At 32.5% G+C, this 17,685-nt stretch overlaps 1 protein-coding gene across 1 annotated transcript in view; it reads left to right on the top strand.

Moving 5' to 3' along the window:
* Positions 1-17,685, top strand: part of ergic1 (endoplasmic reticulum-golgi intermediate compartment 1) — a 33,659-nt gene that overhangs the window by 291 nt on the left and 15,683 nt on the right. Inside the window, exons 2-3 of the mRNA XM_048176052.1 lie at positions 13,406-13,467; positions 14,637-14,709. Coding sequence (XP_048032009.1) covers positions 13,406-13,467; positions 14,637-14,709 — 135 coding nt within the window. The remainder of the gene's footprint in view (positions 1-13,405; positions 13,468-14,636; positions 14,710-17,685) is intronic.

The following is a 17,685-nucleotide window of genomic DNA, read 5'->3' as shown; positions in this document are numbered from 1 at the left end:
GTAGACACAATGATAGTGTTTCAAAACCTAACGAGATTCCTACTTAGTGTTCTTCTAAACGAGCGTTCGAAACGCGTCTGTGCTGCACCGAATGCTGTCTGGATAGGGAGCGCACTAGATTTTTAAGACACAGCCAGTGGTTCCATGAAGACTGCTCTGTTTTGACACTTATGAACAAAATTGTCATTTATCACTTGATTCAGGTGCAGTTGAAAAGCTTTAAGTTGTAGAAGCATGTGTGTAAATATTTAGCACTATCCTAAAGTTCATTTCTAAGCTAAATTCATGTCAGTTTTCCATTAGACATAACATTTATAAACCAATACATAGTCATCCACCATGTTCATACTGGTCACACTGTATGGTTATGCAAATATAAAACAAGACACACAACATCTGAAAATGACATTCATACCATCATGAGTTCTGCTGCCTCATCCAAACCACAGAACGGACTATGAAAGATTATTATACTCACAGAGTTAAGAGAAAACATTTCTGTAGATTAGGGTGCGTACGGTGCAACTGACCTTTACTATGTCTTTCTTAGTAGTTTTAATGTAAATGTTGTCCATGACAAAGATTTGTGGGGGTTTTTTGGTGCTGGAGTTATAAAGGACAGAACACACACACACAAAAGATTGGGATTTTTTTGCTGCATTTATTTGACTAAAATACAATAAAAATGGTAATATTGTGAAATATTATTACAATTTAATACAGTTGTTTTCTATATGAATATATAGTAAACTGTAATTTATTTCTGTGATCAAAGCTGAATTTTCAGCACCATTACTCCAGTCTTCAGTGTCACATGATCATAATTTGCTACTTAATATTATGATTTTTTTGCCGGATTTACTGTAAATTTTGATCAATTTCATGCATCTTTGCGGAAGAAAAGTATAAAAATAGTGCTGTCAAAACGATTAATTGCATCTAACATTAAATTTTGTATATATGTGTGTTTATATATATACAGTACAGTCCAAAAGTTTGGAACCACTAAGATTTTTAATGTTTTTAAAAGAAGTTTCGTCTGCTCACCAAGGCTACATTTATTTAATTAAAAATACAGTAAAAAACAGTAATATTGTGAAATATTATTACAATTTAAAATAACTGTTTTCTATTTAAATATATTTGACAAAGTAATTTATTCCTGTGATGCAAAGCTGAATTTTCAGCATCGTTACTCCAGTCTTCAGTGTCACATGATCCTTCAGAAATCATTCTGATATGCTGATCTGCTGCTCAAGAAACATTTATGATTATTATCAATGTTGAAAACAGTTGTGTACTTTTTTTTTCAGGATTCCTTGATGAATAGAAAGTTCAAAAGAACAGCATTTATCTGAAATACAAAGCTTCTGTAGCATTATACACTACCGTTCAAAAGTTTGGGGTCAGTAAGAATTTTTATTTTTATTTTTTTGAAAAGAAATTAAAGAAATGAATACTTTTATTCAGCAAGGATGCATTAAATCAATCAAAAGTGGCAGTAAAGACATTTATAATGTTACAAAAGATTAGATTTCAGATAAACACTGTTCTTTTGAACTTTCTATTCATCAAATCATCCTGAAAAAAATATTGTACACAAATATTTTGTACAATTGCACACATTAAATGATTTCCGAAGGATCATGTGACACTGAAGACTGGAGTAATGATGCTGAAAATTCAGCTTTGATCACAGGAATAAATTACTTTGTGAAATATATTCAAATAGTAAACAGTTATTTTAAATTGTAATAATATTTCACAATATTACTGTTTTTTACTGTATTTTTAATTAAATAAATGTAGCCTTGGTGAGCAGACGAAACTTCTTTTAAAAACATAAAAAAATCTTAGTGGTTCCAAACTTTTGGACTGGACTGTATATACATATGTATTATACATGCACACACCTATATTATATATTTACAAACTTTTATGTTACATGCGATTAATCGATTTGACAGCACTAAAAAAAAAAAAAAAAGTTACTAAGCCCAAATTTTTGAAAAGTCATCAATTTATCTGTAATTGTTAGGGATGCATGATATATCGGCCACTATCTCAGTATCTACCGATATATGTTCATTTTTAATGTTATCGTTATCGGCCTGATTAAGAAAATTTGTCCAACATATTAAAGCTGATAAATAATGGATTATTTCCTTCAGCTGAGATTCACACTCTTCACCATGATGATTTTGAATCCCTGGAAATATGATTGAAATCACATCAAAAAGGAAAATAGTTAAGTACAACATGTGCAACGCAAGTCTGTCATATAAGCTACATAATGTTATAATGAGAACATTATAATTGTGTGTTTGGGACATGGATTTTAATGGTGAAACTTATGTTTTGTAATCAGGCTCTCAAACATTATATAAAAATTTGGATTTAGATTTATCGGCAAATATATCGGTTATCGGCTTTTAATTATAAAGAATTATTGGTATCGGCCAAAATTTTATCACATATTTAAACTTGACTTAAAATCTGAATTAAATCGGTTTTATTCAACGACTAGTTTAATATCTGTCAGAAGCTGTAATGTAATCCAAATGGTTTTCATTTTGCATTATTAATGTGTAATTTATTAGTCGTATGTTCCCCAAGTGCAGTAACAGAAGTAAATATTCAAACAGTCCATCATCATAATGATCTAGTTTCTCTTGAGACTGTAATATAGACAGATTCTGATTGAATGGAGTGTTTCCTGTCTTTGTTTGCTCTGGACGTTCTGAGGCTGGTAAAGTTTCAACCTGTTTTTTTTTTAAGCCATTTAAGCAGTTGTAATTTCAACCTTGTAACATCCAGTGTTTTGTCTTTGGCTGGCTTTCAACAGAGTCACACAGAGCATGTGCAGATGTAGGACTGCGGGTGTTGTAATATTGCATCATAATACTTAAATTGGTCATTGACGAATAAGTGTAAAAAAAATCACTTGAAGTTTTATTAAGTGTTAACAATGAGATTGTATTTTTTATAATCAATTAACACTGATTTTGTCATTTATTATAAGATTTGTCACCAAAAAAGTCATTCAGTTTAACCAAAATTTCGGTTTTACCGAATGATGATATTTTCAATCAATGCTAACAGGCTGATATCTAACAAAAGGACAATCAAACATTTTATATTTAGTCAAAGTTTTTAAAATATTACAACATTTTCCATGTTTTATAGCGGTTGCACCGAATGACCTGATGTTTCAGGACATGCGTATGAACAAGTGAAAACATGAATTTATCAAATAGTTAAGAGAGAGTTAGTTACTTTGCTTCATGACCATGTGGTCCTTTGCAGGTGTCTGAATGATGTCACATCCTGTCACATGATATTGATCACATGACTTGATCCAAAATGGTCTCTTTATATCGGTTACTCCGAATGACATCAATGAAATTCATTTTTCCTGACATTATTTCTCATAACAAAGCAACGACTTCTACACATAATTTTAATACCATTTTGCACTATGTTGATATATGATGTTATAAAATCATGCCAGAATAAAAAAATATATACATTTATTACATTTTAAGATATTTTAATCACAAATGAAATGGCTGTATTGGCCTTTTGACACTTCAAAATCTTTAAAATACCTTTATATGTAGCAAAATATAATTAAAACCTTTTGGATTCAATAAAAGAGATCTAGATGTACTACCTTACATACTTTGGATGTCATATCTTTGTTTTTATTATTATTATTAAGGCCTTTGGACAAAAAGTGACCCGTCACGTCATTGACCCAAATATCGGTTGCTCAGGCGACAACACAGTCTTGTTTCCTTGTTTACAATCTTGCTTCCTTTTAGCTCATCTATTGACTTATCTGATTCCCCAATGAAAGTGACAAACAAGCCTGAAATAAAACATCACTTCCTCTTCAGAAAGACGCAGAGAATGGTGGTGTTTGCCTGAGAATAGACTCGTAAACCTCCTGCGGTGTGACACACAATATACCACAGGTCATTCCAGTCAGCTGACCTCGCAGCTGGCTCTCCAAGCCAATCGATAAAATCTGTAAAATAATCGACAGCGAATTTGATAATTGATTGATCGTAATAAAGACGGAGTCAAGACTGAATCTAAACTTTGGACACTGTAGATTCAGATTCTTCTTAAGCAACATTTGTGCTGTATGATAAACACATGGCTGTGTTGCTGTGGTTCAGTCTTGTGCCTGTTTTTGACTCTGACGTATTGCCTCTCAGAGCAGCTGTGGGTGTTTGTTGCTGTTGTAACGCAGGAAATATGAAATATCTGGCAGATATATCCAAGCAGTGAACTCCTCCACAGCCTGAGGGAACGTGTAAATGTTTCGGCTGTTATGCAATGTGCATATAAAAGCGTGTGTTTGACTTAATCCACACTTGATTTGTGTGTGTGCTGAATGTCTTTGAACTCTACTGAGAACCAGAGGTAATCCAGCTGAGGAAATCCAAGATGCAAAACATGCTTTTCCAGCCGAGAGCATGTTTTTCTTGCACATACAAGTCGAGAGATAAATAATACGGTACTGTATGTAAACTTAAAGGGTTTCCAAATAAAGACACTTTAACATCCATATAACCTTTCAATCGCACAAAAGGTTGAAAAACGTTCTTTAGATGATTAAAATGTTCTTCACACTAAGAAAGAAATGGTTCTTTTGAGAACTGTTCACTGAAAGTTGGTTCTTTGGGGAAGAAAAATAGTTCTTCTGAGGCATCGCCACAAAACCCCCAATTTGAAACCTTTATTTTTTTTAAGATTTTTGTTCAAGAAGTTATGGAAGAAGAGGATTAGGGCCAAGCAATAATAATAAAAAAAAATCTTGAGCTTAAAGTTAAACTTGTCAAATTTCTAGAAAAAAGTCAAAAAATGTAGAGAATAAACTCTTTAATTTGAGAATAAAGTCGTTAGGTTTCAAGAAAAAACTCATTCAATTACAAGAAAAAAGTCGAAATAAAATGTTGAGAATAAACGCATTAAATTTAAAGAATAAAGTCATTATGTTTAGAGAAAAAAACATAAAATTGAGAAAAAAGTCGAAATAAAATGTTGAGTATAAACGCATTCGATCAGTGTCATGTTCATTGCATACTGATACAGGACGTGACAGAGTTGGATCACTTAGTCAAAAAACTTAACGTGGCTTAATGCATACACGTTAAGCATTTTCCTGCATAACGCACCTTATAAAGAAATCCGATAGCGTGGTTTAATGTACAAACTAAGACAGTGGAATTAAATTCTCTAAACACCTTATTAATAAACCATACTATGTGCAGATAAGCATAATGACTTCAAGCTATAGGCTGGATAAGTGTGTATAGACATTTTTCAATATAGGCCCATTTCTTTTTGTGTAGCCTGTAAGCCTGCTTATGTGGCTAAATATAGACTGTCTTTTTTGTTTCCGTTTGCACATTTACAGTAAATATTATATATGGACGCCACTTTTTTCATTCTTGAAGTGAACTTTTTGTCTGTATGTTGATTAGATTCACTGTTTTGCTCTGCCGCCTTGAACTTGAGAACGCGTCGTGTCTGGTGTGCACATGACGCTTCATCCATAGCGCACACACAGAGGGCGCACAAATTTACACTTGAACGGACAAATACACAATTAGCTAAAGCTGAAAGTATAATTGTTACTAAAAGAAAGCATAAATATAGCTTGACTAAGAGATCTAACTCTGTCGTGTCCTCTTTTATTATGCAATGAACATGACACTGATCGAATCCGTGTTTATTCCTGACATTTTATTATCGACTTTTTTCTCGAAACATAATGACTTTATTCTAAATTTAATGAGCTTATTCTTGACATTTTATTTTGACTTTTTTCTTGAAATGTAATGTTTCTCTAAACATAACGACTTTATTCTCAATTTAACAAGTTTATTCTCAACATTTTATTTCGACTTTTTTTCTTCTCGAAATAACTTTATTCTTAAAATTTAATTAGTTGATTTTCAACATTTTATTTTGACTTTCTCGAAATTTAATAAGTTTCTTCAAAACAACGACTTTATCAAAATTTAACAAGTTTATTCTTAACATTTTATTTCAACTTTTCCTCAATTTAATGAGTTTTCTCGAAACATAACGTTATTCTTAATTTAAAGAGTTGATTTAGACTTTTCTCTAGAAATGTACACTGATCGAATCCGTGTTTATTCCTGATATTTTATTAGCGACTTTTTTCTCGAAACATAACGACTTTATTCTAAATTTAATGAGCTTATTCTCGACATTTTATTTTGACTTTTTTCTTGAAATTTAATGAGTTTCTTGAAACAACGACTTTATTCTCAAAATTTAACAAGTTTATTCTTAACATTTTATTTAAACTTTTCCTCAATTTAATGAGTTTTCTCGAAACATAACGTTATTCTTAATTTAAAGAGTTGATTTAGACTTTTCTCTAGAAATGTACACTGATCGAATACGTGTTTATTCCTGATATTTTATTAGCGACTTTTTTCTCGAAACATAATGACTTTATTCTAAATTTAATGAGCTTATTCTTGACATTTTATTTTGACTTTTTTCTTGAAATGTAATGTTTCTCTAAACATAACGACTTTATTCTCAATTTAACAAGTTTATTCTCAACATTTTATTTCGACTTTTTTTCTTCTCGAAATAACTTTATTCTTAAAATTTAATTAGTTGATTTTCAACATTTTATTTTGACTTTCTCGAAATGTAATAAGTTTCTTCAAAACAACGACTTTTTTCTCAAAATTTAACAAGTTTATTCTTAACATTTTATTTCAACTTTTCCTCAATTTAATGAGTTTTCTCGAAACATAACGTTATTCTTAATTTAAAGAGTTGATTTAGACTTTTCTCTAGAAATGTACACTGATCGAATCCGTGTTTATTCCTGATATTTTATTAGCGACTTTTTTCTCGAAACATAACGACTTTATTCTAAATTTAATGAGCTTATTCTCGACATTTTATTTTGACTTTTTTCTTGAAATGTAATGAGTTTCTTGAAACATAACAACTTTATTCTCAATTTAATGAGTTGATTTTCAACATTTCGACTTTTTTATAGAAATTTAATGATTTTTTTCTCAAAACATATCGAATTTATTCTCAAATTAATAAATTCTCTACATTTTATTTCGACTTTTTTCTCGAAATGTAATAAGTTTCTCTAAACATAACGACTTTCTCAATTTAACGAGTTTATTCTCTACATCTTATTTCGACTTTTTTCCCTCAATTTAATGAGTTCTCGAAATAACTTTATTCTTAAAATTTAATTAGTTGATTTTCAACATTTTATTTTGACTTTCTCGAAATTTAATGAGTTTCTTGAAACAACGGCTTTATTCTCAAAATTTAACAAGTTTATTCTTAACATTTTATTTCAACTTTTTCTCAATTTAATGAGTTCTCGAAACAACGTTATTCTTAAAATTTAATGAGTTGATTTAGACTTTTCTCTAGAAATGCATTTTTTCTTGACATTTTATTTAGATTATCAAAATTTAATGAGTTTCTTGAAACATAACGACTTTATTCTCAATTTAATGAGTTGATTTTCAACATTTCGACTTTTTTATAGAAATTTAATGATTTTTTCTCAAAACATATCGAATTTATTCTCAAATTAATAAGACTTTTCTCGAAATGTAATGAGTTTCTCTAAACATAACGACTTTCTCAATTTAACGAGTTTATTTTCAACATTTTATTTCGACTTTCTCGAAATTTAATGAGTTTCTTGAAACAACGACTTTATTCTCAAAATTTAACAAGTTTATTCTCAACATTTTATTTCGACTTTTTTCCTCAATTTAATGAGTTCTCGAAACATAACGTTATTCTTAATTTAAAGAGTTGATTTAGACTTTTCTCTAGAAATGTACACTGATCGAATACGTGTTTATTCCTGACATTTTATTATCGACTTTTTTCTCGAAACATAATGACTTTATTCTAAATTTAATTAGCTTATTCTCTAACATTTTATTTCGACCTTTTTCTTGAAATGTAATGAGTTTCTCTAAACATAACGACTTTATTCTCAATTTAACAAGTTTATTCTCAACATTTTATTTCGACTTTTTTTCTCAATTTAATGAGTTTTCTCAAAACATAACGTTATTCTTAATTTAATGAGTTGATTTCGACTTCTCTAGAAATGTAATGCGTTTTTTCTTGACATTTTATTTAGACTCAATTTAATGAGTTTCTTGAAACATAACGACTTTATTCTCAATTTAATGAGTTGATTTTCAACATTTCGACTTTTTTATAGAAATGTAATGATTTTTTCTCAAAACATCAAATTTATTCTCAAATTAGTTTATTCTCGACATTTTATTTAGACTTTTTTTCTCGAAATGTAATAAGTTTCTCTAAACATAACGACTTTCTCAATTTAACGAGTTTATTCTCTACATTTTATTTAGATTTTTTTTCTCAATTTAATGAGTTCCAAAAATAACTTTATTCTTAAAACTTAATTAGTTGATTTTCAACATTTTATTTCGACTTTCTCGAAATTTAATGAGTTTCTTGAAACAACGACTTTATTCTCAAAATTTAACAAGTTTATTCTCAACATTTTATTTCGACTTTTTTCCTCAATTTAATGAGTTCTCGAAACATAACGTTATTCTTAATTTAAAGAGTTGATTTAGACTTTTCTCTAGAAATGTAATGCGTTTTTTCTTGACATTTTATTTAGACTCAAAATTTAATGAGTTTCTTGAAACATAACGACTTTATTCTCAATTTAATGAGTTGATTTTCAACATTTCAACTTTTTTATATAAATTTAATGATTTTTTTTCTCAAAACATATTGAATTTATTCTCAAATTAATGTTTATTCTCGACATTTTATTTTGACTTTTTTTCTCAATTTAATGAGTTTTCTCGAAACATAAGGTTATTCTTAAAATTGAATGAGTTGATTTCGACTTTTCTCTAGAAATGTAATGCATTTTTTCTTGACATTTTTATTTAGACTCAATTTAATTAGTTTCTTGAAACATGACTTTATTCTCAATTTAATGAGTTGATTTTCAACATTGACTTTTATAGAAATTTAATGAATTTTTTCTTGAAACAACAAATTTATTCTCAAAGTAATAAATTCTCTAGATTTTATTTCGACTTTTTTCTCAATGTAATAAGTTTCTCTAAACATAACGACTTTATTCTCAATTTAACAAGTTTATTCTCTACATTTTATTTCGACTTTTTTTCTCAATTTAATGAGTTTTCTTAAAATAACTTTATTCTTAAAATTTAATTAGTTGATTTTTGCCATTTTATTTTTCTAGAAATTTAACGAGTTTAATCTTGCTTAATAATGACTTTAATTTCGAGATGGTTCTATTTTTTTATTATTGCTTGGCCCTAATCCTCTTCCGTACAATGATCTCGTGAGAAAATGCAACTATTTTATAAGGTGGCGATTTCATATGTGTCATCATAAAATGTGATTCATAAAGAAACGTGCCATTTTTAGAAAGAAAAATAAGAATATTCATTTGTTCTGGGCCTTAAGCAGTGTGAGTGTCAACACTTTGGGGCCACTCTGTACTCTTTAGTACTACTTCAGGTCTTACACAGCTCTGAGTGAAGACGTCAGTGCGGTTTAAGAACAGCGTGTCCTTCTGGGTTTCACACAATAGGGTTACCTTCTACATCCTGTGAGCGCTTCTGTCAGAACATGGTGAACTGTATGGTTGGTGTGGAGCAGAGAAACAGCAGGGCGTCTGCATCGACAGGAAATCAGCCCCTCTCCCCCCTCCAGCATTGCGTCAGCTCGGGTCATTTCACTGCTAGAAATGTTCACAGATGCAAGTGTTTTTGAGGGCAGAGGGTTGGACCTGAGCGCTGATGTAGCCGTGAAGGTTTCAGAGCCGAAAAAGGGCACAAGACTCTCTGGGCTGGATGGCTTTGTTTGGGAGCTCCTTAAAAAGTCAGGGAATGGACGCATTCCTGAAGGGGCTTATATTACACACGGACCGTTCGCTTCTTCTCTTGGTGTCGTCACAAATGAACCGAGGATTGGTTCTTTTCTGTTAATAAAAAGCATGACTTTGAACGTTTGCTGTGCATTAACTCTGTTGCTTTATTTAATTGAATTACAAATATCATGCATTGATTTATTGTTTTCTGTACTGTGTTTTATCCAAGTAAGAAGAGCCATTGGTCTGTAAAGAATTATAAGAGCACAGTCTACTACTGATGGCAAATGTTTTTTTGCTCAACTGCTAAAACCACACTGCAAACAAAAAAAAAAATCATGTTTTTAACCAGTTTCTGGGTGAATCACAATAGTCATATTTCATATTGGTCACATTTCACTCAAATTTTTAGTGTAAACGGGTATTGAATGGTGCATAAGTTCATGAAATGGGATGTTAACAATGTGGAAACTCATGTTAGCAACATGCTAAAATATTAGCAATGTGTTAATTCATGCTAGCAAGGTTTAACAACATGTTAACTCATGTTAGAACATGCTAGCAATGTGCTAAATCATGTTAACAATGTTATATCATCAGTTATGTTAGCAACATGTTAAAACCTGTTAAAAACAGGCAGCTAGCAATGTGTTAAATCATGTTAAATCATGTTAGAAACATGCTAGCAATGTGTAATATAACTTATAACATGCTAGCAATCTGTTAATTGATGTTAAAATATGCCAAAACATTTTAGCATTGTGTTAATGTTAGAAACATGCTAGCAACATTTTAAAACATGTTAGCATAGTGTTAGAAACATGTTATCAATGTGGTTAGCAATATATTAGAACATGCTAGCAATGTGTTAATTCTTGCTAGAAACAGGCTAAAACATGCAATTTGTCAAATTTCTTCACACTGACAAACCTTTTTTTATAGTTATTATTGCTATTATATTCATGAAGATAAAAATGTCTTTCTCATTACTGCAATTTAAAAAAGGCCTTGTTCATTTGGGTTTTAAAAGAATTAATATTCGGAAACATTATCACTTTGACTGCACTGACTATCGTTAAATCAACGATGTTAGCAACATGTTAATACTAAAATGGGTAGCTAACAATGTGATAAATCATGCTAGCAACATGTTCAAACATGAGCAATGTGTTAATTCATGTTAAATCATGTTAGAAACATGTTAGCAGTGTGTAATATGTTAGCAACATGATAGCAATCTGTTAATTGATGTTAAAATACAATAAAACGTTTTAGCATTGTGTTAATGTTGGAAACATGTTGGAAACATACTAGCAATGTGGTAAATCATGTTAGCGATATGTTAAAACATGTTAGCAATGAGTTCATTTGTAGAAGCATGCTAGCATCATGCTAAAACATGTTAGCGATTTGTTAATTCATTGCTTGTTTTTCTGATAGACTTTGCCTTAAAAATGTTAAACTTTAAAACTACTTTAAAGGGTTAGTTCACCCAAAAATGAAAATAATGTCATTAATTACTCACCCTCATGTCGTTTCACACCCGTAAGATCTTCGTTCATCTTCAGAACACAAATTAAGATTTTTTTGATGAAGTCCAAAATTGTCTATAGACAGCAATATAATCAACACTTTCAAGGTCCAGAAAGGTACTAAAGACATCGTTAATACAGTCATGTGACTGCAGTGGTTCAACCTTAATGTTATGAAGAGACGAGAATACTTTTTGTGCGTAAAAACAAAACAAAAATAACAACTTTATTCAACAATATCTAGTAAGGGACAATTTCAAAACACTGCTTCATGAAGCTTTACGAATCTTTAGTTTTGAATCAGTGGTTCGGAGCGCATATCAACCTGCCAAAGTCACGTGATTTCAGTAAACGAGGCTTTGTTACGTCATAAGTGTTTCAAAACATTTCGAAATTTCAATGGTTCACGTGACTTTGGCAGTTTTCGAACCACTTCATAACATTAAGGTTGAACCACTGCAGTCACATGACTGTTTTCATGATGTCTTTAGTACCTTTCTGGACCTTGAAAGTGTTGCTTATATTGCTGTCTATGGACATTTTGGATTTCATCAAAAATATCTTAAACGGTTAGTTCACCGAAAATAAAAATTCTGTCATTTATTACTCTCCCTCATGTCGTTCCACACCCGTAAGACCTTCGTTCGTCTTCAGAACACAAATTAAGATATTTTTGATGAAATCCAATGGCTCAGTGAGGCCTGAGCAATGACATTTCCTCTCTCAAGATACATTAATGTACTAAAAACATATTTAAATCAGTTCATGTGAGTACAGTGGTTCAATATTAATATTATAAAGCCACGAGAATATTTTTTGTGCGCCAAAAAAACAAAATAACGACTTATATAGTGATGGCTGATTTCAAAACACTGCTTCAGGAAGCTTCGGAGCGTTACGAATCAGTGTGTCGAATCAGTGGAGCGCCAAAGTCACGTGATTTCAGCAGTTTGGCGGTTTGACACGCGATCTGAATCATGATTCGACACAAAAGATTCGTAACGCTCCGAAGCTGTTTTGAAATCGGCCATCACTATATAAGTCGTTATTTTGTTTTTTTGGCGCACCAAAAATATTCTCATCGCTTTAAAATATTAATATTGAACCACATGAACTGATTTAAATATGTTTTTAGTACATTAATGGATCTTGAGAGAGGAAATGTCATTGCTCAGGCCTCACTGAGCCATCGGATTTCATCAAAAATATCTTAATTTGTGTTCTGAAGATGAACGAAGGTCTTACGGGTGTGGAACGACATGAGGGAGAGTAATAAATGACAGAATTTTCCTTTTTGGGTGAACTAACCCTTTAAGGTTGAACCACTGCAGTCACATGACTGTTTTAACGATGTCTTTAGTACCTTTCTGGACCTTGAAAGAGTTGATTATATTGCTGTCTATGGACGATTTCATCAAAAATATCTTAATTTGAGTTCTGAAGATGAACGAAGGTCTTACGGGTGTGGAACGGAATTAATGACAGATTTCATTTTTGGGTGAACTAACCTTTTAAACTTCAAATTACTTAAATAATACTTCTTCAGACTTTCTGGTCAAGCCAACATCAAAGTGTGTTGTATATCTAGGCTCATAGTCTGAAGGGTCCTATTCAAGCTCATAGTTTTTAAGTGTGTGGTTGTGAAATGCTCATTGTTTGCTTTCCCTGACCTGGGCTGTGGTCTCTGTGACTGATGTGTGTTCAGTCGACGTTGACAGCCTGCCGTATTGAGAGATGTGGGTCGTGATTGTAAGGTGTGACTCCAGAAGCGGGGGTCACTCCAGACTGTTTCGTCTGGGATCGCGGCCCATGCTTCACATTCCTGAACTGCTCTGTAATGCTCTGGGAACACAATGTGCTTTCACACACACTCTTCCCACACAATGCTTACCTTTCTTTTTTTCCCCCATTCCTCTCTTTCTCTTCCTTCCAGGTTCGATATCTACAGGAAAGTGCCTAAGGATCTCACCCAGCCCACGTATACCGGTGCTTTCAGTGAGTTCTGATGTTTATATAATGCCTATTTCCCATCATAGACCCTCATCCACTCCAATCAACCAATAATTCGCTTCATCTGGCACTGGCTTTTACAGCCTGTTGCTCATCTGCCGCTTCCACCAACATTCCTCCTTTGTGTTTTCCCAAACCATTTTGCTGACTCAGTCGTAGATTCCTAATGTTGTCCTGCATAAATGGCTCATAGTTCCCTCGTGATCTGAAAGGATGGATGTTTGTAATGCTAAGGTGTTGCCGTTTGACTCACGATGACATGATGCGCTCATTATTGTGCTTCTGTCCTTTGTTGTTTTGGCCACGAGTCAATTACTTAACGTTTAGTCATGTTTGCTGAGACCAGCCCTGAAAGCAACCTAAATATTTAGCTGCCAAACCGGTTCGGTGAATAAGGGTAAATATGAGTGGTTTGAAAGAAACGCACATGGCTTTTTAGTTAGATAACGACATCTGTTCAATTTGATTATTATAGTTTACACAATAGTGTGTCTTTGATTTAATCAACTGTGTATGGATATAATAAAAAAGAAAGGGAAGCTAAAATCAATGCATTATCTGTGTGATTGAATCAACCTTCTTTTTAACCTCATCAATCAACTGTTTTTAAAGCTTTTTAGTTAACTTAACTACAGTAAACTAAAAGGAAAATCAATAATTTACATGTAATTGTAGTGTTAAAGCAGTATTATCTTCATTAAAGTGGAACGAGTGATATAACCCATGTTGAAGCTATGTGTCATAGCGACACGCCTTATTGTTTGTGTTATAGCTAAACATTAGCTTGTGCAAACTGGAACAAACCAGACTCAGAGTGACGTGTCAACCACAGAGTCATGTGACCACAGACAGAGTCACTGGAGACCGTCTCCATGTAAATATGTGGCCAGCCTCTCGCTTTGACTCATCTGATCAGACGTTGAACTTGGTAACGATTACGTTAACCAGAGCAATAAAGTCACGCACGTTTCATTGCCTTATGCAACGGCCCTCATATACACTTCACAAGATTAAATCATTTTGCATGGTCAGACATAATTTAGAGAAATGACGTCACTGCTAATGAGTTGAGAATGTTAATTTAGGGTAAATAAAGAGTGATGTTTCTCTGAAAACTAACAAATGTTTTCTTGACCTTTTTTTTATCCCTTCAGTTTCAATATGCTGCTGCCTCTTCATGTTGTTCCTCTTTCTCTCAGAACTGACGGGATTCATCGCTACAGAAATGTATGTATGAAAGTTGTGGGGTTTATAATCAAAAAAGCCTGTCCTAAGATTATAATGAAGGAAAAAAAGGTCTACTTTTATACACACACACACACACAATAAGGTGTGTCCCACTTTATAGCAAGTGTCTTTAACTACTATGTACCAACATTTAAATTGTTCATATGATACAGTGCACTTATTGTGTACATACACCGATCAGGCATGACATTATGAACACTGACAGGGGAAGTGAATAACACTGATGATCTCTTCATCATGTCAAAGAATATACACTGACAAGAAGCGACACTCAATAGAACGTTCCATTGCAACACCGGCACCCTGCGTTTCCGCCATTTTGGGGTGAAAGCGAGTCGCAGTCCACTGGTTTCTATGGCAATATCAGCTGCTTTGTTAAAAAAAAAACATAAATTAAAGCTGAAATCCAACAACACAGAATAAAATACTATCACTAGTGATCATCAAATCCTTTTAACAGTTTATTTTACACACTTTGTGTTTAAGTCTTCCACTTTTTTCACAAAACCTTTTTGTTCTCTAGAAACCCAGTCAGTTTGGGTTAAAATTCTTTAAAAGGCTTATAAACACTGAATTATTACCAACATATGAATTTAAATTAAGGACATGCATCAGAAAATTGGGAATGTTGGACAATAAATATATGAATATAACTTGATTTTGCAGTGTTGTCTAATGTCCGTTAAAGCAAAAGTGTCCAAAAGTGGGAATTATGTGATTCTGTTCATGTATTATAAGATCGTTATGTTTGTAGCGTGATCCATTAAAACGTACAAAGTCAGACCTAGATATTATTACTATTACTCCACTAGGTCTGAAATATATTGTTCGTTGCAAACATGATGATCTTAAATTTATTCATTATTAATTTACTATTAATAAATGTGTAAAGTTGCATAAAATGGAAATGCTCAATAAAGTAATGGCAATTTATTTATATAGCACAATTAAATACAATCTATGTTGTCCAATGTGCTTTGCAAAACACTGCAAAAAATGCTGTTCTTACTTAGAGTTTTTGTCTTGTTTCTAGTCAAAATATCTTAAATTCTTAAATCAGGAAGCATTTTCTTGACAAGTAAAAATTATTTTCTTGTTTTCAGGAAAAATAAGTCAAAATTAAGTGAGTTTTTCCTTAAAACAAGCAAAATAATCTTATTTCAAACCAATAATAAGCTATATAATCTTGTTTTAAGTTTGGACTAAGATTATTTTGCTTACCCCATTGGCAGATTATTTTGCTTGTTTTAAGGAAAAACTTACTTAATTTTGCTTACTTAAAACTTACTTAATTCTTATTTTTCCTGAAAACAAGAAAATAATTTTTACTTGTCAAGAAAATGCTTCCTGATTTAAGAATTTAAGATATTGTGACTAAAAACAAGACAAAAATTCTAAGTAAGAACAGCATTTTTTGCAGTGTAGCTAAAAACACAGAAAAACACAATAAGTAAAAAGACAAAAAAAATAAGCAATAAAACACATACACAGAGAAATTGTAAAAACATACCATAAAATAGACTAAAATTGGTGCTTCAGCGTTAAAAGATAACAATAACAGACAATGAAAGGGTGCTTCAACATGTATTATATGCCTTATCAAACAAATATGTTTTCAATTTAGATTTAAAAGCAGATAGAGATGAGCCTGTCTAATTGAAATTGAAAGTAGGCTAACTTCGTTACCTCAGATGGATGAATGGTTGAATTCCACAACTGGTAACATAAAACATATATAAGACAATACAACATTTACTGTAGGATCATATAATTTACTGGTAACTTAATTTAAAAATCTGTTCTATTGCGCTTCTGATTTGGCAGTGAAATTCGCCGATTTTGGGTGCGTAAGATGTGAAGGATTCTATGGTCCAGTTGGTATTTTCACCCCATAATGGCGGCCGCGCTACCGGAGCGCCATCTAGGTTCAGCCTCTTGGGTTCTAAGCTCTATGATCAGTGGGTGGATATATTAGACCAGTCAGGGTGCCCATGCTGACCCCTGTCCACCGCCAAAAGCGCCAACAATGGGCACGAGAGCATCAGAACTGAGCAAAAATGGTTCAGGAATGGTTTGAGGAGCACAACAACGAGTTTGAGGTGTTGACTTGGCCTCCAAATTCCCCAGATCTCAATCCAATGGAGCATCTGTGGGATGTGCTGAACAAACAAGACTGATCCATGGAGGATCCACCTCGCAACTTACAGGACTTAAAGGATCTGCTGCTAACATCTACAGATGCACACCTTCAGGGGTCTAGAGGAGTCCATGCCTCGACGGGTCAAAAGGGGGATCAACACAATATTAGGATAATGTTATGCCTGATCGGTGTATGTTTTTACGCTGTACTTGTATATAAAACCCCCTCCATCTATAATTACACTGTTGACCTTTACCCACCCTTAAACCTACCCATACCACCAAACCTGTGTCTAAACTTACCCATATCCACCTCAGTAACAGCACATGTGCAAGACTTTAGACTCATTGGCCTCTATAGGGGAATAACTAGAAGAGTAACAAAGTGCAGTAAAATAATATGATAATAAATATCAGTTTGGAATATCAAGCAGCATGACGGACGGTTTTTGTACTGCTAAAATAAATGGAAGCAAATGAGATCTGAGACCATCTGCTCTTTATTGTAGAATTAGGGAGAAACAACACTTGTCTCATTCCTTCCCTTTTTTGACGAAATGTTTTGTTATTATCGTTTAAAATAAGCATTTCTGTTTAAAACGTTTTCCCATCTTAAATCAATGTCAGTCTGGTGCCACCAACGTGTAGCTATTTTGATGAAGTGAAAAGAAAGTTATAAAATGGGGAAATGAGGTCACAGAGATCATTCTTGAAAATATCTTATGTTTTGAGCTTTTTATGACATGGAAAAAGTGGCTTGTTTCTTCAAATGGTTCAACCTCAAGAACGGGTTAGGATATTCATGACCATGTTTAA

This window comes from Megalobrama amblycephala, linkage group LG23 (assembly GCF_018812025.1).
Source record: "Megalobrama amblycephala isolate DHTTF-2021 linkage group LG23, ASM1881202v1, whole genome shotgun sequence".
Lineage (NCBI taxonomy): Eukaryota > Metazoa > Chordata > Actinopteri > Cypriniformes > Xenocyprididae > Megalobrama > Megalobrama amblycephala.
The sequence above is the reverse complement of the archived record's forward strand: the minus strand, read 5'-3'. Positions and strand labels throughout refer to the sequence as shown.